The following is a 21,968-nucleotide window of genomic DNA, read 5'->3' on the forward strand; positions in this document are numbered from 1 at the left end:
TGAGCCCAGAATAGACCCCATTAACTTTTGGTACAGATCCTGATAAAGGGATGGATCCAGGAATTCTTTCAGTTGATATTAGATCTGACTGCTGGGCCTTTGCAGAGATATGTGATCTACATTGTAGTTTAGCATTGCATTGGCCTACAGTTGGGGGACTCAAGGGACGGATAAAAATCTATTTGAATTATGTGGGAGAGGGAAAGATCTCCTGACTTTCAGTTCATGTCCAGCTCCAAGAATACACATACATACTGTACCTGTGCAGAATCAGACTGTGACCTTAACCTTCAGAGTGCAATGTGGGTCCACCTGCTGAGCACATCATGCCAAGACTGTGTTAAAAAGAAAACTGGCAGCAGAGTTGTTTTTGCCTTTCTATGCCAGCGTGCCTGCATGTAACAGAATATGCTTACCATCGCTTGCAGCATTGCTGTTTCGGCTGCATGTCATTTTTTTGTAGCTGCTGCTATACTACAGTGTCACGCAGTCAGCAGGGAGACAACAGATTTCTGATTGGTATGATCACTAGCGTAAAGATGTCAAGCAAATGCAAATGTGAGAGGAAACGTAATGAAAGGCTGCTCATGCATCAAGAACAAAGTGACGAGAACACAGACAGAAGCTGCCTGCGGGTGAGAGCAGCTTTCGAAGACGTGTGGCAAAAAATAATTTTGCTTCCAGGCAGCAAAGTTTGATAAAGTAATCGGTGTCGCTGGGGAGACACTTGTGGCACTTGTAGACTCAATAACCTCTGAATTGCTGAGATCCAAGGTGGTGATCTGCAACAAGGCACGTGTCCAAGATTTTAGAAACACTGAAGTCAGGAGCCTCCCAGCTTCTACATGTTTTATTCATCCACTTAACAGTTCAGTAGTATTTTCTGCCAATTTCATTTCCCATCTTGCACGTCTAAATGTTTTAAAGTTGTCCCACTACTGTCAGGAATAAAATCTAGGTGGACAGAATCTGAATAATTTATCGAGCTGGGTGTCAGTCTTTAATACATTATGGATGCCAATACAGTGCTCTTCACTGGTGCCATTTGCAACTTTTTATTAGATATATTCAATTAGAAGTGGCTATATTTGCAAGAGCGGTGTCAGACAACGCTGCTGTGTCATAATTACGAGTACAGACTACGACTTCCTGGTTGTATGGAGAGTGTGTCCTCTTGTGCAGTTGGCTGTCAGCTGTAGTCTTTGCGGCGTGTTCCAGTGCAGCTTTTGGCCCGAGACACAGGTTGATGTGAGGTGACGCAACAGTCAGCCTTCGCTGCTGCAAGTTCTTTGATGTCAGTTTGGTGTGTCGGAGCCCTCAGGCGAGAGCTTTCATTTAACACTGATGCAAGGAGCAGTATTATTGTTTTTTTAAGACAGGGTTGGTGGTGTCATGGTGGCAAGAAAACCATCATATCACTTCAGGAAATAGGATGTTAGTTAAATAAATGAAACAAAAGTAAGAGATTAAGTCCACCACTAAAAGAAAAGAAAACATCTCACAGTCAAAGGAATATACATTGTTAGATTACACATTATTAATGTATTTTTTGTTGACAAAACATACAAGAGTATTGAGATTAAAACACTGCTATCAGCCTGCAAATTGCCCACTATGTGTATGATTTTAATTGTTCAATGTAAACTCCCCACAGGCTGCTAAAAGCCCCAAATTCCCACAAACTAAACAGAGAAAACTACCTAAGCGATCCCATCTAGTAATAGTTGATGATCTCAGCACTTATCAGATGTTTTTACTTTATTGTGAATACACTTTTGCATTAGTTTCTAAGAGACGTGAAAGCATGTGAGATTTATAACCCGGTCCTTTTCACCTCTGGGCTACAAACCCCCCCGTCTCCGTTCTGTCTATTCAGAGGACCACCTGTTTTATTGTCACAGCGCCACTGTTATTTTATCTTTACTGCTGCTACTGTATGCAGCAAAACTGCATCAGGGTTTGTGAAAATGTGACCGTGTGATTAACCTTGACAGGTTTGCATCTGTCTGCTGCAGAGCTTCAACTCAAGTCAGCTTAAATTTACCGCCAGCTGTCCCCGAAGAAGCGTCAACCCCTTTTCCATTCCCAGCATGTCTATTCAAGCACACCATTGATTTAGTTCCCCTACTAGGCGGGGACAAAAGAAACGGCTGGAAAGCAGGGAACCTTAGCCCTCCCTGAAGATATTCTATTATTGTCGCTGAAAAGAGCTTGAGGAGCGTGAGGAGGAGGGAGCGACCGATGAGGAGCGAAGCTTTTTCCTTTAAGTCGTTTGAAAGAGAGAATTGCTTTTTAGGTAGAGATAGCAGAGACAGGAGATAAGGCAGTAACCAAAAGGTTGAAAGTGATCTGAAAACAGCTCTGGAGAACGTTTCACCAGCTCTTAGGTTCAAACTTAGACCACAAAAGCACTTTACTAAGTGCACATATACATTTAAAAACCACACAAATGAGTTCCTACGTACATTTTAGATGGTAGAAGCTGCCCAGTGTAGCTGCTACCTAGCAAACTGAATAAGTGATACAGTGTCATGTGCACTGGATGCTTAATAAAGTGCTAAAAGGTGATGCGCCAATTATACTAGCTCAATTACCAAATGATGTTAGCATGAGGTTAGCATACGCAAATATTTCCTGTGACTAAATCTAGATTTGTAAGAAAACCTTTTGTCAGTTTTTACCCTGATAACAGCCCAGGTAAAGTTATATTTTAGTACTTGTAGGGGACAGCAACAAATCTGCAACAAAATCCCTTCATAATACAACACATCTTCGTAGCTTCAGTGCTATTTCCACTTTACGACTTGAAAGCCCATAAAGATCTCTGAACTGGGGATATTGGAAGATCAGAGGAGGAGGTGGACTCACTGTTTTTGATTAATGCATGGCTGGTACAACTTGGTACAACTCTACATTTCACTCTGACTTGGTGCCGTGGCTGACCCTGCCACTGGAGCATATTTGATAACAGCATGTCAGACTGAGGCTTCCCCCACTGATTAATTCTGCCCGGTGATATATGTGGACGCTCGGACTGATCAGTCGCTGTCCCTGTTGCCAGACGGTAGCCTGCCTCCCCCTCTTCCCTCTAAACTCCCCTCTGTCACAACATGTTTGTGTTTGTGTGCGGGTAGGGATCATTACTCGCCCTCTGCTGAGCCTAATGGGGGCTCATCATCATCAATAGCACAAGGTGGAAAGAACATTTATGTGGTCGAAAGTAGCCTTGCTGACAAATCCATCCGTTTTGGCAGCGAGAGCCAGCGCGATTACATATATTTTCACTTTTTCAGGGTGAAACTGAGACACGCTCTTCTCGATTGAAGCGAGGCTGTCGTCGTTTTTAAGGGCCTGCTGAATATGAAAAGCTGCCTTATAAAGGTGCGGCAATAAGAGATGGAAAGGAAGGGAAGATTGTCGGAGAGATAAAAGCCATGAGGTGAAAGAGACGGGCAGAGGAAATTATCATTTGAGGAGGTGACAAATCAAGCGAGAAAATGTAATTGCTGGCACTAAAGCATTGACATAATAAAGAAAGTGAGCAGGAGGTTGACAGCTTTAATAAGAGGAGAGAGTCGTTTGAGGTTACAAGACAGCACACGGCGATGAAAAGGGGAATGAAATGAAAAAAGGGAGGTATCCTTTTTTGGATAAGGCTTCTGTGGGGGTTATGTAACCCAAAACTACACCACAACTTCATTTATATGTGCAAGCGTCTCCCTGTTCAATTGATTCTGACTGAGCTGATGTTAATTCTGTCTTCGCCCTGCATGACACAAGGGATAAAAGACGAGTTATATCAGCGGATGCAAACAGCAGTGGGTCGCAGCTTTTTGCCTCTGTGCTCATCTGGATGTGGGCTTACTGTATTCCCAGCTGACAATAGCAATCACAGAATGCTGAATTATAAACACATTAGAGCGTCTCTGTGACTGTGATATCAGCGAGACATTAGGCAGGAGTCATAACTGTGAAATATTGATGATCTTAATGTAATTCTCTCCACATAATTGTATTTTTCCTGGTGTAAAGACAATATGTTATTATTTAGTTGTCATAACACTCACACACATATATCCTCTGTCTTTGTAATGAATAGAAATGACAGTGCAGGATTAATTAAACATAACCTCTCCCGGGTTTAATCTCATCTCCGCACCATCACTTTGATGTCACAGTCTGTATTACATCCATAAAATGTGACCGTGCGCCTCTATCTGTCTGTGTGTCCAGCTCTGTCTGAGTGGCCGCGCTGTCTTACAAGAAAGAAGGAAATGAGAAATCTACGAGACGTGTCTTCTCACAGACAGAACACACAGTCTGCTCTGGAGAGTTTCCCTTCCTGTCTGACTCAGAGACACAGCAATAAGCAGCCCGGATTAGAACAGCTGTCTGTCAATTAGTTCTCAGTTTCTTGTCTCCCTTTCTCGCGTCTGACTTTATTTCCCACACGTATTGGGTGAAGTCACTCAGTGATGCATGGGAACTGATATTGTCATTTACATCAGTTTTGCTTGCATAGAAGGAACAAACATTAATGCTGCTTGTGGTTATACTGCCAGTAAGTGGCGCACTGAAAGTAGCATTGATGTCAGATATGGTGGAACCAAGATGCACTCAGCAGTGATAAAGATAACAATGCTGCACATCGACAATATAGAACACTGCAGTGATAAATCTGCCTCCTCATACAGAAGGCTCTCCAAAGCATTCTGGTTACAGCTTCTCAATTTTGGGGATATGCTGGTTTTCTGTTATATATCTTTGCAAATTAAAAATGTTTCGGTTATAGACTGCAGGTATTTCGGAGACATCAACTCAGGCTCATAGAACCAGTCGGTTACACCCTTTCCAAGAATTTAGGTTTGGTGTTCGAGCAGATAAACCACCAGTTAATATTTCTGCAAGCCACAGATAAGTCAAATGAAATGCTTATAAGGTATTAACGTTATTACAGCCAGTAGGGCTACCAAAAGGCAGATCGCAGTTTGAGTCTCATCAGTGGATTTTATTAAGGTTGTGGATATTTCCAGCCTTTTTTGAAAACACGTCAATAGTGGTTGTATTTTAAGCAAAACCACGATTTTTTCCAAAACCTAACCAGGTGGTTTTTGTGCCTTTACCTAACTTGAGCAGAAACACAGTGTTGAATCGAAAATTCAACCTAAATGAATGGAACTTTACAACATAAAGAAAGCTCTAATTTGTCTGGGGTTTGCAGAAATGTACTTAGCTGACATTTATTCTGGTGATTGGGTTGCAGGTCAAGGAAAAACTGCTGGGTTTCTTAGCGTCTGGGGACATTTCAGGTTATGAACCAATTTATGTTTTGGTCAAAATGCTGCAAATTGGTGCATGAACTGGAACAGAACCGGTTCCATGTTGGTGGAAAGGCCCCCTGTGTCCTTTATTTGGAGAGGTAGCGCACAGCTGGTTTATCAGAGCATCAAAACAGCGAGTTTGCAGTCCACGAACAATGATCTGTAAGACAGTAGAATAATCCATAGAGTTTAGGGAAACCACTAATTAATTGATAATTCTCTTTGGGTTCGTCACCATTAGCAGCCCTTTAACATATGATTTGAACAAGATCCCCAATAGAACATTTTTACCCCCCACAATTAAATTAAACATAGAGCAGAGTTGATCCAATCCCACTTGTACATTCCAGAATCCCATCAGAAAGTTCTGACCTCCTAACTGTGGCACTGGAGAATCCCCACGGAATAATTCGATACCCCCAACGCATTCTAGAATCCCACCGGAAAGTTCTGACCCGAGTGTGCAGCATCCCACCAGAACATCCTGGACCACGCCTAACTTAAACATTCCAGATCCCCACAGACTGTTCCAGCTTCTCCTCTAAACATTCTCACATCCCACGGGAACGCTCTGATTCGCTCACCTAAACATTCCAGAATCCCTCCATAATGTTCTAAACTCCCTCCAACATTCCAGAGACTCACCAGAACGACCCGATGCTCGTCCGCACCTACATTCTCCTGACCAGTATCAGTTGTCCGGAAGTCTCTGGTGTAACGTAGGTCAGGCTGATGTCACGGCTGAGCTGGAGACAGGAAGCACTGCAGGAAGCCCTTAAAGAACACAAACATCGCTGGTGAAGGAAAAGGAACAATGGCATGTTGTGATTAGCAGAGTGAATTTTATGGATAGACGCAAACGCTTCGATCCTTGACGCACAAATGGATTTCACATCATCTACTAACCACAAGTTGGGACTTTAGTACACCACAAGTCCAACAAGTGCCGTGCACTTCAAATGTGGTGACAATTATTTTTTTACTTTCTTGCAGTGAATCAAAGCTGGCAGAGAGAGATTTGTCTTAAAATGCTGTTTTGCAGCTGTTTCCATCCTAGCAAGTATCAAACAGTGCTGCAAAACCCATTAGAGATCTGCTCTTAATGGCATTTACATAAGGCTGAAGTTGTTTTCTGTCAACTCACAGTGCCAGTGCCCTCTCCGAACAAAATCAATGCCAAAGTACAAATCCTGGACTTAATTAAATGTCACATTTAACTCTCTACATCCTGCGTCTCTTTCGCATATGCACACGCTTGGATACTATAAATTGAAACCCAGAGGAAATGGACTGGAAGCGAATTAGGTTATTAGGATTGATCATAGCAGAAGGATTTGTTGTGGATCAATCGCAGAGTTATGCAATGATCTTTCTAACTATGCACACGCGGCACCCAGGGGAGTGATTGTATCAGCCTGGATCAGAATCAGATTTCAATATCTCTCGTCCCCTGGAGGCAGCCTCTGTGCCAGGTGCTGTTCTCTGCCCTGCAGGCTGAATCACTCGGCCTTGCGGTGTCCAACCTGTCAGCTCGCACGCTTGTCACAATGATTAACAGGTGGCTGACTCACTACGGTCCTCATAACGCGGGGTACTTCAAGGCGATGAGGAGGGACAGAAGCGTAAGACAGAGATAAAACCTCCTCTGTGTGTCAGTGTTTTCTAAGATGGCAGGTGGAAGAGTGGACTGTTTTTGTGAGGGTGAATACAAAATATAATCTTGGACATTAAACTATCATCAGGCCTATCAGATGACGGGGCCACTAACCTTACTAATTGGTTTCTTTATCAGTTGGGCCAGAGTAGACCTGCCGTGCATTTCAATTATTAATGACTCATTCCCCAGACCTTTGTCGTGTAATTCATCCATCCTTTCACTGGAGCTACGGCCGGTGTCATGTCGATCTATTTCAGCTATCTATTTCTAATTATCAAGGTGACTGTGTGTTTTGGTCAGCTGTAAACTTCGGCTGATTAAAAAAAAAACTGGCCTACAATGATAGGAAAAGTACTTAAGAGAAGAGTTGAGGATTATATTTAGACATGCCCATCAGGTTAAAATAACCAGGAGATGATGATGACAAACAACCACCTGATGCATGAATCATCACATAACTAACAGTATGCTGGATTATACTTACAGCGGTGGAATGAAACAAAATACACTCACACTTTTTTTTTTTTAATTTACATGTCTATTTCCAGCTGCTCCATTTATTTGACAGCTATAGTCACTATGTAGAGATTAACGTTTAAATCCATAACATATGAGAAGTGTAAACCCAAGGTGACTCATTGATTTGCGGATGGCTCTTTGAGTCTTGAGTTTGGCATTTCAGCTGTTGCCATCTTAGTTTTTTTTTAACCCAGAAGTGACTATATTTGGAGAGCGGGGAGCTGGGGAGGATGTCCCTCTTGGATCTGACTGAGAACTCGAGGTGGTAGCATCTTGTTAGCCACTCGCCTAAAGCTTTCCCTGCTTTATCATCGGTTTTACTCTGAATTTGTATGATAATTTAGAAAGCAAACATGCTGTATTGTAAGACTTGAGTTTTAGACCACAAAGTCATCAGAAAACTTTTTACTCAGGTAATAAATGAAGAGGAAAGTCGGGTGACCCAGGTGGAGATCACAATATCAAGCCACCACTATTTTGGATTGGCTTTACCTTACAGAACTTGAAGCTCCATCTATGTCGTATACAATGAATACTTAAAAGAGATCAAGAAATTTGGCGCGTGTGGCTCAGGCGTAGAGACATGTCTTGTTATCGGAAGGTCACAGGTTTGATTCCTCTGGTCTGCATGTTGAAGTGTCCTTGGGCAAAATACTGAACCCTAAACTGCTGCTGATGTGTTTGTCTTTGTATGGCAGCCAACGCCATCAGTGTATGAATGACTGTAACTTGCTATGGACAAAAGCATCTGATAAATGCCCTAAATGTAAATGTAAGTTGTTAAAATTAATTCAATCTGAACTAAGCTGTGTCAATAGTTATCAAGTGTAAATGACATTATAAAGCTAATTTTACTGATAATACTTATGTCCTACTTCTCCTGACATAAGGTAAAAGTTGTATTTTTTAAGGAACACTTTACAATATATCTGTATCTAAATCCACCGCTGGTTTGACTTCGAACCCGTGTATAAAACCGTATTATAGATGTAAGTAAAACAGCTGTTTAGATGTGGTGGAGCTGAGAGCTTCACTCTGTGGACATGAATTAATTCATGTGGGTGTATTCGATATCCCCCGCAGCCCCTCCCTCGGTGTAACGCGGTGGGCGGGGCGTGCTCACACATTGTGCTTCCCCGGCTCGCTGGGTTCAGAGGGATTACCGCGGCGGGCTGGCTGGGGAACGAAACATACCGTTGCCGACGTGGGTCAGTTTCCAGCAGCGGCAGCGGTGGAGGAGTGGGAGCCGTGATGGCATGTGTATCACCGGCGGTGTCAACGGAACACGGTCCACTTTAGACTTGAGGACGACAAACCGGGAGACCCAGTTTGCGTCCAGAGATTATGTCCGGCGCTTGTTGTGCTGCTGCGGAGAAAAGTTTATCAGAAGTCGGGATTCACTCACACCAGCGCGGCTAATATGGTAAATATGATTTCTTGTTTTGCTATCAGTAAGTAAGCTAACGTTAGCAAACTTGTTTTAACAAAACAGATCAACCTAACTGACTTATTGTTGCCTCTCCATAGATTATGTTTACGTTATGTCATGTTTTGGCCACGTCAACGTCCAGTTCAACAAACACACCAAAAGTAGACAAGTTGTTTTAGCACATTAATGTATTTACAACGAGCTGACAGCCGAGTTTCTGTCATTAGAAGACGAGTGGAGTTGGAAATCATCCTGTTTTCCAATCAACCTTGAAACAACTGTCACACCGCTCTCAGCCGACGAGTCCCGACACGTTATGTTTTCGTCTGTGAGCAACATGCCGAACCTTATTTACAATTTCTTGCATTTTTCTTTGATGATATTAAAATGTGCATATCGGCAATATCACAACATATTTAAACATTCCTCGTGGCTCTTTAAGAGGCTCTCTGCATTTCGGCACAGGTCCAGTACTCTTGTAACTGCATTTTCCCTCAAATTTTCCATTTGTTATAAGGGTCTCCTGCTGTTTTCTCATTCACACAATCGTGTTCTGCCTACATGCATTGCCGTTAGCTATATGGGAAAGCGTGAGTCTGTTCTGGAAGCTCTCCTATCATGTTATACTACTGTTGGTTCCTATCTGCTCCAACATGCGAGGCAACCTTAAATCATGTGATTTTCAAATGGAGTTTGGTGGAGTTGAGCTGAGCTTCTTGCAGATCAGACAGTGAGCTTGTCATACTGTGTTGTGTTATTTTGAAACTGTGCTCAGGTGACCTTTTATCACCCAGACATTTTTATCATATTGACTGTTGGCAAAGCAAATAATAGCACCCACAGGCAAAACTGAGCGGTGGGGCAGGTTTATCCAGACTGTCTGCAGGTATTCATAGATTTCAGGTGAAGATTCATCTTTGAGCATATGAGGTGTATGTGAAAACAAAGAGATGCCATGGGAGGTTTCTGTTTTCTTAAGTTCCTGTTGTATCACTAGGGCTGCTTGTTAGAAGAAGGCAATTGGCCATTCAGTATGTTCCTGTTGTGTGTTGAATGGATGCAACACATGCTATGATGACATACTTATGTCACTATATGATCCCTCCCGGAGGTTGAATAACATACTGTGTTATGACAAAAAAACAGACTCTTCTCTGACCCAATTACAGGAAGCTAACATGCTGACAGCTGCTAATTTGTGTAGGTCTGTACAGAAAAAAAAACACACACACTAAGAGGTGTTAAACAGCTTTCCAAAGAGGGTGAAGTGTGTGGAGAACCAAAACTGGCAAAATCAGAAATCAATAAACTGCCCATAAATGAATCAATATGCCATCACATGCACCAAAGTTATATCAGAAAATAAATGTAAGCATTGATTCATTTATATATGTGACATTAATTGATGTTTCTGTTTTAATTCGCTTCTGTATTTCTTAACTTTTGTGTTAATTTCTGCATTATTATCACACAAGGGGCTGACAGACATTTATTTAATCAAAAAAAGAAAATCTAATGTACTAGTAATGTCAGTTTCCTACATCTTTATACTTCTCCTCTATATTTATTTGATAATTTTAGTCACTAGTTACTGTGCAGATTCAGATTATTCAGTGTTAATAGCCAATTACTTGTGATGTGTAAACCAATCAATCAGTGTTGTAAACGGGACATTGAGTGAGATCACAGGTTTGTGAGGATCCTTCATCAGAGCCAAAGAAGCTCATTTTTAAATTAATTTATTGGTAAATGGACACAACAAACACCTGTACTGATCAGATCGACTAATCAGTTGTGCCAATTTTTTTTATATTTTCATCCTTGGTGTATTTAATAGCACATGTATTTATTAAATCATTTACTTGTCTTGATTTTTGCAGTTTTGGTCCGCCATAGTGGTGCACTGGCCCATTACTGAACCCCATTTTAACGGTTCCACAAAATTAGGTAAAAATCCCATTTTCCTCTTCAGTTAATTTGAATGTAATTGTTAAGAGAGACACTCAGGCCCCCACAATCTGTAGAGAGATGGGAACAGCATGTTCTGCCAGCTGAGACACCCACATACACACCTTTGAAAAGTATCTCTGAGACGTTGAAGGCTCTCAGTCATCCAGGTCATGATACAGCACTTACACATCGTGTGAGGCATCTGTACACCCAGGTACACGAGATAATGCACTTAGGCATTTTTCATCCCATGACATCTTTATGAGCTGTTCAGTGACTGGAGGCAGACCATCCCGTCCTCGGTTGTTAACCCTTATTTGACAACACTCGGGGGATACTTACGAGAGTGTCGACTGAGCATCTTTCCAGCGATGCTTCGCATTCACACCTGGGAGCTGACCAGTACAAACATTTTACTGCTGAGCAGCTTTGTTGGTGCAGGATGAGGATCCTTGCCAAAGGGCACCTGAGCGGTAGTTGCTGTAGAATTAGTCATTTTCCTCAAGCACATTTTCCAGACAGTAGCTGGAAAGTCTAGTGTCTGTGGCAGAGGCAGTAGGGAGTAGTATATCAATTTACTGAAGTTTGGAGCAACACTAAAGCTTGCAGAAAGTGTTTCCACTGTAACACTCTCTTTTTCTCTTCACTGGTGGATTTCATTATGTCTCAGTTTTTCTCAGCTGTTTTCAATTTAGAACAGAGAATTCGTTGTCAAAACAACACTCCATAATCTATAGACTCTTCATTTACTGTCATAAAGTATGAGGAAAAGCAGCAAATCCTCACATTTAAGTGAACCTGCAAATGTTTGATTACAATGTTTTTTGCTTGATGACTGAAATAACTATTCGTTTATCAAAATAATAAATGTCCTTTTGTTAGATTATTGATTTGTTTTTCGTTGCTGGAGGCCTAAATTTGAAACAGCTGGGAGAAAAATGCGTCTCTACATCGTGCAGTACTTCATGCTGTATATCTACAGAGCATTGGAACAACAACAGTTTCTCCCCGGGGATTAATAAAGTATTCTGATTCTGATGCACTCTCAAACATTTGGCATTTCCCCGGCATCTCTTCAGTTCAAGAGGCCGTGGTCTTCTTAAAGGATCAACAGCTACAGAGACTTGTTTTGCAGCGTGTGTGTTCACGGGCCAGTTCCTCCAGCCACACAGATACAGCAGACCTGCCGAGTTTACCTCCTCGGCGATGAGGAAGGAATGCGACTGATATCAGTGAGGAAATTGATTTGTTCAGGCAGGTAGAAGCACCGGAGTTGACTTGGTATATCGAAATACCAAAGTGGATGGATCTTAAAGGTCAGCTCGGTCCCGTGTGTTTGCATATGCCTAAACAGTGTGTGTGCAGGGGGGTTGTGGTGTATAATTAATGCACTGAGGAGCCTTTTCTCTGTCACTATATCACTACCGCAGGGGAAGATTTTGCCCTGTATGTGTGTGTTTGTGAGTGTGTGTTTATGTTTGTGTGTTTGATGTTGAGGAAAGAGGAGGATGAGGATGAGGGTGTGTTTCCTCCTCTGAGCTCCTGACAGTATCCCCTCTGGGCAGCAGTGTGTTTTTGTAGATATTTTTTCTTCTTCTTTACATTCATGTCAGTAAAGAGGCTTCTACCTTGCCCAAGGTCTAATTCCATTTTCTTGGCAAAAAGATAAGAGGGATTGTTTATGACTGAAATAGTACGTCTCAGCCATCAGTCAAGCCAGGTTACGGGCTGTTCATGCGTTTAGTTTGTTTTTGTTGAGAAATGCTGCGTGCAGAGACTTTGTAATCCACCCTGAGGAGACGTTCCTCACCAGACCTCTGTGTGAGATCAATGGATATCCAGAAAAAACAAACAATCTCACTGTGCATGATCCTTTATCCCACCTTGTGGCAAACATGAGTGGATGTGATGGATTATCTTCACTTTCAGATACAGTCTTGTAGTATAAAGCGGAAAAAAGAAGAAGACGCAGTGATAAGTTACCACCACAATGTGTGTGGATACGACTGCCGGACAAAATCACGTCAAAGAAGAAAACAGACAAGAAATAGACGCTCTAGTTGCACGACAATATCGTACTGTGAATTCTTCTGTTAAATCTGATATTGTGACACCGCTATCTTCTAGCACAGTTATTACCTGTGCTGAGGAGGTTGTGTTTTCACCTGTGGTTAGTTGGTTTGACAGCAGGATTGCACAAAAACTGTTGAACAGATTTCCACTCTAAAGAATGTCAGAAATTCAATTCAGACAGTTCAAGGTGACATCTAAAAACATTGAGCTTAGTCCAACTAACTAACTAATAGTTAATTTACAATTGGATAAGAGAAAGAAGAGCTGAAGATCTAAACTTGTTAATGACTATTTTTGTTTTGGTCGACTAATTGCTTCAGTTCTACATAAATAAAGTAATTTATCAAACAAATATGCAAAATGTTCTTTGGTTCCTGCATCTAAAATGTGATGATCTGCTCCTTTTCTCTCTTCTACATCACTGTTAACTGAAAATGTACAAATACAAGACTTGTAGAGAAGCCTTGGAACGTTATGTTTCAAGGCTTTGGTTATTTTTCAGTATTTTCTGACAAATAGTAGACTAAATGATCATAGGGTTGCTCAAAAAAAGATTGAAGAGATCAGTGAATTATGTTAAAAAAAAAAGACTAAGTTGCTGCTCACTTTACTGCTGGCTGGCACAACAAACTCAACAAAGGCAGGAACAGGCTCTGCTCTCTGCCTTTATTTTTAGTGTCTTCTAATCCTTCAGACATAAGCCAGGAGAAAACATCCCATAAAATCACACATTAGGTGTTTGTCTTCTTATTTTTCTTTTTCATTGAATCATAGGCACTCGCCCTTGATAATGAAAATGAGCTTAAGTTTACTTTCTGTTTCGTAATCTCTCATAAAACCATTAGAAGTGGCTCATTTAAGACTATATTATCACAATGTTCTCTCGTGAACAAGAGACCATAGATAGAAAAAAGAAAAGAGATGTAGCTCATGTGTTCCTGGCCTCGGGTGTTGATACTTATTGCCCTTAACAACAAACATTTGATTATACCCAGCAGGTCAGGGCTTGTTGTTTTGCTCGCTTCTGAAGGATACAGGAAACCAGTTTTTGCAGTTGGCCTATGGGCAAGTGCGCACACACACACACACACACACACACACACACACACACACACACACACACACACACACACACACACACACACACAAAGTCCCCCATCAGCACCACAAATCACAGTGATGAGCTAAGCTACAGCCATTGTTTGGCCATTGAGAGGGAGCAGAATGGGAGGAGTGAATGTTGTTGAATGGGAGGTGACTGATGGTCCTCGCCTTCGACTCGCTTCATTGGCTATTACGGCGAGGTGCAATCAACTCAGTCGCGTCCGTTGTCGGGGCAACTGGTGGAATCTGCGCGGCATCCTGGAAAAAAACTACCCTCGCACGTATTAAAATGAGGGAGGATGTGACCAGAGAGGAGGCAGGAGTGCAACAAGAGAGGCAATCTGAGAAATGTGAATTATTTCACATGTAGTTACACAGGTTTATGTCTCTGCCTCTTTCTCTCTGTGTTTTGGATTAGGATTTGAGTGGGATAAGCTGACAGTGAATAGGCACACACCAGCAGTGATGCCGGGTGTGTGAGTAACAGGGTGTGTATTAACGAACGCACAAATACCCTGCCCATCAAAGAGATCCTGTGTGGGGCAAACACACACGCAGCCGCTTTCCCCGTAGTCATATCATATAAAGCTGATTCATTGCCAATTATTACACTCTGTGAGCAGATGTATTTAGCTAGCGGCCTAAATTTGGTTCAGCCGCTCTGGTGTTTTATTTTCAAGCCACTCAAACTCAACAGTGCAGCCTCTGCATAGTCATCACAACCTGCTATAATTAGTCAGGAGTGTAATTGACACATTAATGTGGAAATGTGTGGCTCGGCTCGTGTTTCTACCCTGAAACTGTGAAACATTTGGTTAGCCTGCAGCACAGCACAGACGCGCTTGAAGCTGAGATGAATATATGATTAATCAGTTAGACAATCGTTGTTGTTGTTACATTGTGGCCATTTATTCTCTACAACATTAAGGTCCGAGCAGAAGTGTCATTGCCAGTTTCTGACCGACACAGTTGTCACTTTCACACTTGGCGCCCACGTTGTGCAACCCCGTGTCTAGACGTCACGTCAGAAGTGCGCTCATGTGACGACAACATTCACGAGAACCTAAGCGTCCGTTTATACCCGTTTCATCTCGTCTGTGAATTTCAAAGCGTAAAGGAGCAGCGACACTTCTGTTCTTCTGTTGTGCAGCTTTCCTTTGATGCATTTGATTATTCCTCATTTATTTTTCCATCAACACTGATGCATATGATTGTGTTACAAGAGTAGCATGGCTTATTGCACTCAGAGCACAAAGTGTTGGCGATGGGAGCGGAGGAAAAGGGTGGAGGTGAAGTTGTTCTGCGGCAGCTAATGTGCAATGTAGGTTAGAGTTTACACATTAATAAACTCTGCAGCTCCTCCCTAAGAAGTTCCTGTGTCATGCTTCACAGCTGCTGGGCAAAAGTGAAAGGAGAGTCTGTGGAATGACGAACACCAGCACACTCTGCTCCACCTAGGTTGCAAAATGTAGATAAATATTTATCCAGTGCCTCTTTAGTGGACATCAACCTCACATTTACAGCCGTTTACACATCAGGTTGGTTTTATGTCTGTGAGACAGAATTGTAATGTGAGCCTGAAGGAGCTGGTGAAGACAGCTGCATGGTTCATAATGAGACGGTCTGTTGCGTGAGACGTGCAAGTGAAAAAGACGTCTGACACGCTTGCAGGCGAGACATGGGGTAAGTAGCATATATACTTGAACATTTTCTATTTAAAATGAGTGGCAGTCAGGCCCAAAACACACCCATGACTAATGAAGAGAGTAACGCCTTACTTTGCACCTAGATTTAGAGCTGTTTAACTAACAAAGTGGGGTTGTACATGCACTAAATGTTGTAAAAGATTGTTTTAAGGAGGGCATGAAGATTTTTTGTTTTATACTTGCAATCAGATGTTCTAGGCATCAGTTTGGACTCTGGGAATTTGTGATTTCTTGCATTTTTCATCATTCTCTGACATTTTACAGGCTAAATAATTTATTGATTTTCCTATAAGAAAAATTTTGTTGCAGCACTGGCTGCACACATATATAGAGTCCCTGCACACTCACAGCTGCCTGTCACTGTTATGTAATTCACAGAGAGTGTTTGCATGCGGTTGTCTGTTGACAGAAGAACACAGGGTCACTCAGACTGCGTGGACACATTTCAAAGTTACTATCAACAGAGCTCCAGCTTGTACTCATGCCAACATTTCATTGTGTTCAAGTCTAGTGAGTACAGTGGTGTGTCAGCGTGTGTGTGTTTCGAGTGCAGAGCAGTGCTGTGTTCTGAATCAGGCGTCCAAAAATGGAGCGTCTCTTTGTAGAGGTGTTGAATGTAGGCGAATGTGTTCCTCTGACTTTTGAGAGTAATTTTTGTATTCTCCCAGAATGCATCCCACAAAGGAAACTGGATGGCTACTCATAGCAATGTAAAGTAAAAATGAAATGTACCATAAAGATACCCATGAGGTGTTTACGGAGTACAGTTAGTTTGCAGTGTGGAATTGGGATGCAGGGTTTGTCCTGTTTAGTAGTGATCTGCTTTTGTTCCCTGTTTAAGTTTAAAAAAAATACTTCCAGCAGCTCCCAGTGATTTTCCAACAGCACAGTAACTTGTTTTAGTTGAGCACTGATTGATATTAGTGGTCGACGGCTCTCAGTGATGCTGCTGGCTGACTGGGACGCAAAAGACAGATTTTTCTCACCTGTCTTTTTTTTTTTTCTTTAGCTCTAAAAGCAGACCTGAAGCTGGTCTTAACACTGAGTGCTGCGACGGAGCTGCAGAGTAGCATGAAAAAGTAATTAAGCAAACTGTGTGCGTCATTGACTGAAAGGAGTGAAGCACTTAACATTTAAAGAAAGAGTTGCTCTTCTTCTCAGTAGATATACAGTGCCACTTACTTGTTTCTTTGGTTAAAAAAAATCTATTTTAACATTTGTATTAGTTCATGTGGGAGCTGAAGGTACAATAGTTCCACACTGACACTCCTCTCTAGATTGATATTGAATCTGATTGACAGTTCCCGGGTCACGAGGCACACATGGCTCAAACAGCCCTGCAATAAATAAATAATCATGTCAGGAGCTGGCGAGCGCTCCCGTGACGTCTCCTGACAGACAGAAGAAAACAAACTTGATGTAGGCGAAGAATCTCAGACAAAGGGTCAGCGGGCGTCTTGACATGACGTTTAAAACAGGTTATATACCTTTACATCAATGTTTTTGTATTTCCTTTAGTATGTTCCTGAAGCTTGGAGATGTAAAAAACTTCATACTTTATGTGAATTTTAAACATTGTTATTTATGAGTGAGGAATCAGGAAATAAATGTGTTTTCTGATATGAAATGATTTATATGTTTTTTTTGTTTGGGACCAGTTTGTTCTTCAGCTGCTTTGATTAGTTGATTGGAAACTTATTTTGCAAATGTTGTAATAATTAATTGATTTTGAGATTGTATTATTTAACTTAACGTGAACATTTGCTGGTTTCTTTTTCTCAAATATGAGAATTTCCTGCCTTTCTTTGTCGTGTATATAATGATCAACAGAATAATTTTGCCTCTTGTGTTGTTGATTGATGGGATGTTTTCTGACATTTTACAGACAATACGATATATTGATTCATCAATGTCCAGATGAACTGATAACGATAGTGATTAGTTGCAGCCCCAGTTAGTTTACATTTGTAGTTTTGGTTTATATAAGTATTAAAGTAAGGCACCCCTGTTGGATATTGTGCTGTTAGCTGGTGCTGTGTAAAAATGTCATAATCTTTGTTTTTTCGTCGATTAATGTTTCTGAGTAATCTCCTGAAGGATGGGTCATAAAAGGAGTCATCCATCTATTCATCCAAATTTATGTCAGTATGTTAAGAGGTCGTGTAAACTAGGCTAAGTCCAGCTGACTAGACTTTACATTTTAATAGAAATCTAAAATGGCCAAATGTTCCGTTAAAGGCCACACTATAAACTCTGACCCGAACCCGTTTGAGTACTCTATCTCTAATCGGATTGTGCTGGTCCACCTGTGGAGTTCAAACACTGACCTCGCCATGTTCCAGCAGGATTTTCTCTCTTTTTCACTCCCACTCTCTTCTTCTCCGTCACTCCGTGTCTCCATCACTTTCGCTTCCACGCCCTTTGAATCTCTTCCACTATTTCAGTCGTATTCTCAAGATTACACCCTCACACATCTGTATCCGCTTTTTTTTTTTTTTTCCATCCTCCAGAGCATTTTAGGTCCCTGCTTGAATGAGAGTGAAGGCTGCTGGGTAATCTTTGCTCTGGAAAGCAGAGATTAAAAATCTCAGATTACAAGAGGGGCAGAGAGAGAAGTGGAGGGATTACAACTTTTTTTTTTGCATGCATGTGTGTAAAGCAGGTCATATACAAACATACATTTGCTGCAGATTTTGCAGAATTATCTCACACACTGATAAACCTTCATTTAGCTCGTGTTGTACATGCTGTGCTCAGATTTAAGGCTCTGTGTTTGTGTGTGGTTAGATTTTGTAATACCAAGTCATTAGCTGAAGCTGAGCTCCCTAGATAGTAAATGGATTGCCAACCGCTCATTGATCTTTAACTCGATATCCACTCTGTTCCTCACTGGAGTGTGATTTATCGATTCACTGTATTACATAGTTTCCCTCTCGTGTGGTCAACAGGGAAACGCAGTTGACTGAATCACCTCACAGTGTTCATCCCCAAAGAGCTTTCCTCTTTAATTCTCCTCTATGCTTTGCTGAAAATGGACTCCTAAATAGCTCTACATAATGTTTATTTAGGCTTGTGCAACAGCAATGTTGAATAATCCCTTGAAATGTAGGAAATGTTTCTCTCAACATAGCACTTTGTCATTAAATATCATTAACATCATTCATTCAGAGACATTATCTTAATTACTACAAACAAACAAAACCAAAATTACTGAAGATTGGCAGCTGCACACTCTCTTTAACATTGAGCATAATTTCTAAGCAGATCACGTTTTGTGTTCTGCTTTGATAGCGCCGGCTTCATGCTTTATAATGCTGCAAAAGGCTTTCATCAACTCTAATCCTTCTCTCTCAGTGCTGGAGAGTAGAGACAAGTAGAGAGCAGTGGAGTTTGTGCACAGTGTGGTTTGAAGAACAAAATGCAATGCGAAGCACATTCATGTACCACCGTTTTAGGCCACATGAGAGGTTTGGCTGTATGGAAGCAATGGTTGGTCGGTTTATCCACTCTGATCTAGATCATTTGGCACAAGATGGGGTACACATATTCTTGGTTTCCAGAGACTGACTTTGCCGATTCCATGACTTTTCATCCGTTGCATGCATCAAACACTTTTGAAAGGATTGCAAAAAATCTTAGCGCAGAATTTTGTTCCAAATTAAAATATGGTGATGTTGGAGTTCACAGTTTCTACCAATTTGAAGCATTTTGATGTCCACACTGAGCCACTGCAGTGGACGATAACATCTTTGGTAGGGGAGGGTTGTTAATACAGAATGTGACTCTGAACTTGAAGTGGTGTGTCCCCTCAGAGTTGCTCATTAGCCCTCATTAGTCACTGCTGTTTCCCACTGACGCTCTGACGGCAGCCCCCAACTGTCTCGCACAGCAGAGAATCTTCTTGGCCCTCACCAGCAAAGAGACTCAGATTAGCTCTCATCCTGCCTGGTGAGCATCTGACATACAGTTAATCCCTGTGTCAAGTCTTCATCTCCGGACCTCACGTCTGTTACTTGGCTGTGTTCCTCTTTAGAAGGTTACAGCAAAGTTAGCTGGCTTGCTAAGTTGAAGAAGCTAAGCTACAACAAAAAGGAAATCACAACAGCAGGAATGTGAAAAACTCGCTAACAGCAGTCCACAGAAAAGGAACACTGCGTCTTGGGTTTACCTAAGTGGGCAGGTTAATAAGGAGATAATAAACAGGACATGGAGACGTTCATACTTCTTCTCATTTTCTCTCCCGCGCGTTAAAGACACCAACAGCTCTGCCTCGCAGTAACTCTGAGGGGACAGACTCATTTCTGTGCTCCCTGGTGTAGCGCCTTTCAAATCACAATGTTACGATGGTGCAGGGATGATGATTAATGAGCAGCACAATAACACGCTGAGACTATCCTCAGCCTCACAGAGCTGTGAGCATGGCTGTAGATACTAGGTCATATTCATTTCAATATATCAGGCTAGTTTGTTCTTTTGTTTGAATGACTCTTTCTGTAGATCTTAGTCTGAATAATTTAACTGTTGAAGAGCTCCCTTTTCTCTGCATGCAGCTGAAAATCAAGCAGGTTTTTAGCTCATGCAGCACCTTGACTGACTCAAAACATTCTCATATCCATGCATTTCATCTTTGCTGTGTGAGTGTGCACCAGTAGTCCCCAGACATATTTCCTCTGGGTGCATCTTAACTGATCACAGTTTAAATTTACAGCCAGTATAAAGGGGAATAAATGAGGAGAGGACGAGGGCGTGCTCTCCTCCCTCGTCCCTCATCCCTCCATCTGTGTTTAGTTAATGAGGCTCTGGGGGGTTTTCCTAGGCCATGTCAATGCAACACTATGACACTTTAGTGCTGCATAAACATGTCAGTCTGAGGAACTACAGAGCACGGCAAGAAATGTTGATGCTTTTTATGTCTTATCTCACAGCAAACATATTGCACACGTCAGAAGTGTCAAAGCACTCAGTGTAATGCACATTTCATACAGTTAAGTGAGGTTAGAGCTTTTGATTCCCTCTCCCAGATGTTAATTCCCTTTTCTGTTTTTTAATATAGTAAAGCACCTGTGCCTGTTTACCTTTTAGTCATCATTCCTCTGGCCAGTCAGGAGTCACACCCTCTATCATCGGGTTTTTATACGGATCACACAACAAGTGACACTCCTCTTGATTTAGGTGCCTGTTGTTCCTCTGTAGTATTCTATGAGGGATGAAGGAGAAACTGCAAAAGTTATAAACTCTGGATCAGTTAAATAACCAGCAAATCAAATGTGCTATTAAGCATATAAAGCAAGACAGTCAAATTGTTAATACAGCCCTCCTTAAATTAAATCCTCCTTCAGTAATAATGCCTTTTTTAAATTAATTTTACTGTTTTGCACATTAATTTCATTGTTCAGTTCTGCTAAATGCTTTCATATACTTTCCATTAATTCTCTAGTGTCTTTATCACCAGCTCACTGAGTGTTGGTGCATCTGTGAGTTTTACTACAGAAGTAATTGAGATGAGACGGAATAATAACTTGGCACGTAATTGAAGTGATATTGAATCATATAAAGTGGCTTTAGGAGTACGATTGAACATGTGCAGCAACCAGCAGCAGTGACTTGAAAGAAGCACTTTGGTGTTTTGAATTACAATTTTCAAACAAAGTGCCAACGTAATTTGTTAATGATTGTCAAATAAAGTGATAAAAGATACGTTAAACAACTCGGCAACTCGGTGCAGCCTGCAGCGTGGTCTGGTGTGTCGTCACCCTTTGGACGGAGATGTTGAGTTATGTGCGTCTTAGCCTCTGGATATTGTGGACGTGTCCTGTTCAGCTCGCCAAGAGTTCAGTGTGTGTGGGTGTGTGCGTGTGTGCCGAGGGCAGCGTGTTCGGACTTGACATCGTTTTTTCAACTAATGCAGCGACACAGTAATCAGGCTCACACTGTTTACTTCCCTTCTGCCCCACCTTGGGTTTGGTGTGTGTGTGTGTGTGTGTGTGTGTGTGTGTGTGTGTGTGTGTGTGTGTGTGTGTGTGCGTGTGTGCGTGCGTGCGTGCGTGCGTGCGTGCGTGCGTGCGTGCGTGCGTGCGTGCGTGCGTGTGTGCGCGCGCGCGTGCGTGCGTCGCTGATTTCTGAGGGTAGAGCAAAGGCGATTTTGTCAACACAAACACATGGATTTCTTTGGCTCACACGCTTTTTTAAAATCTCACAGCTTATGGATT

The 21,968-nt window shown here is 41.8% G+C and overlaps 1 protein-coding gene across 5 annotated transcripts in view; it reads left to right on the plus strand.

The window, feature by feature from the left end:
• The window catches only part of tmcc3 (transmembrane and coiled-coil domain family 3), a 50,904-nt gene that overhangs the window by 12,401 nt on the left and 16,535 nt on the right, over positions 1-21,968 (plus strand). Inside the window, exon 1 of one of the 5 annotated variants that reach the window (XM_030440437.1) lies at positions 8,630-8,920. The exons of the other annotated variants lie outside the window; for them this stretch is intronic. Within the exon in view, the coding sequence (XP_030296297.1) occupies positions 8,918-8,920 (3 nt within the window). The 5' untranslated portion in view covers positions 8,630-8,917. Of the gene's footprint in view, positions 1-8,629; positions 8,921-21,968 lie in introns of those variants that run through there. 5 annotated transcript variants of the gene reach the window in all.

This window comes from Sparus aurata, chromosome 14 (genome assembly GCF_900880675.1).
Source record: "Sparus aurata chromosome 14, fSpaAur1.1, whole genome shotgun sequence".
NCBI classification, from domain to species: domain Eukaryota; kingdom Metazoa; phylum Chordata; class Actinopteri; order Spariformes; family Sparidae; genus Sparus; species Sparus aurata.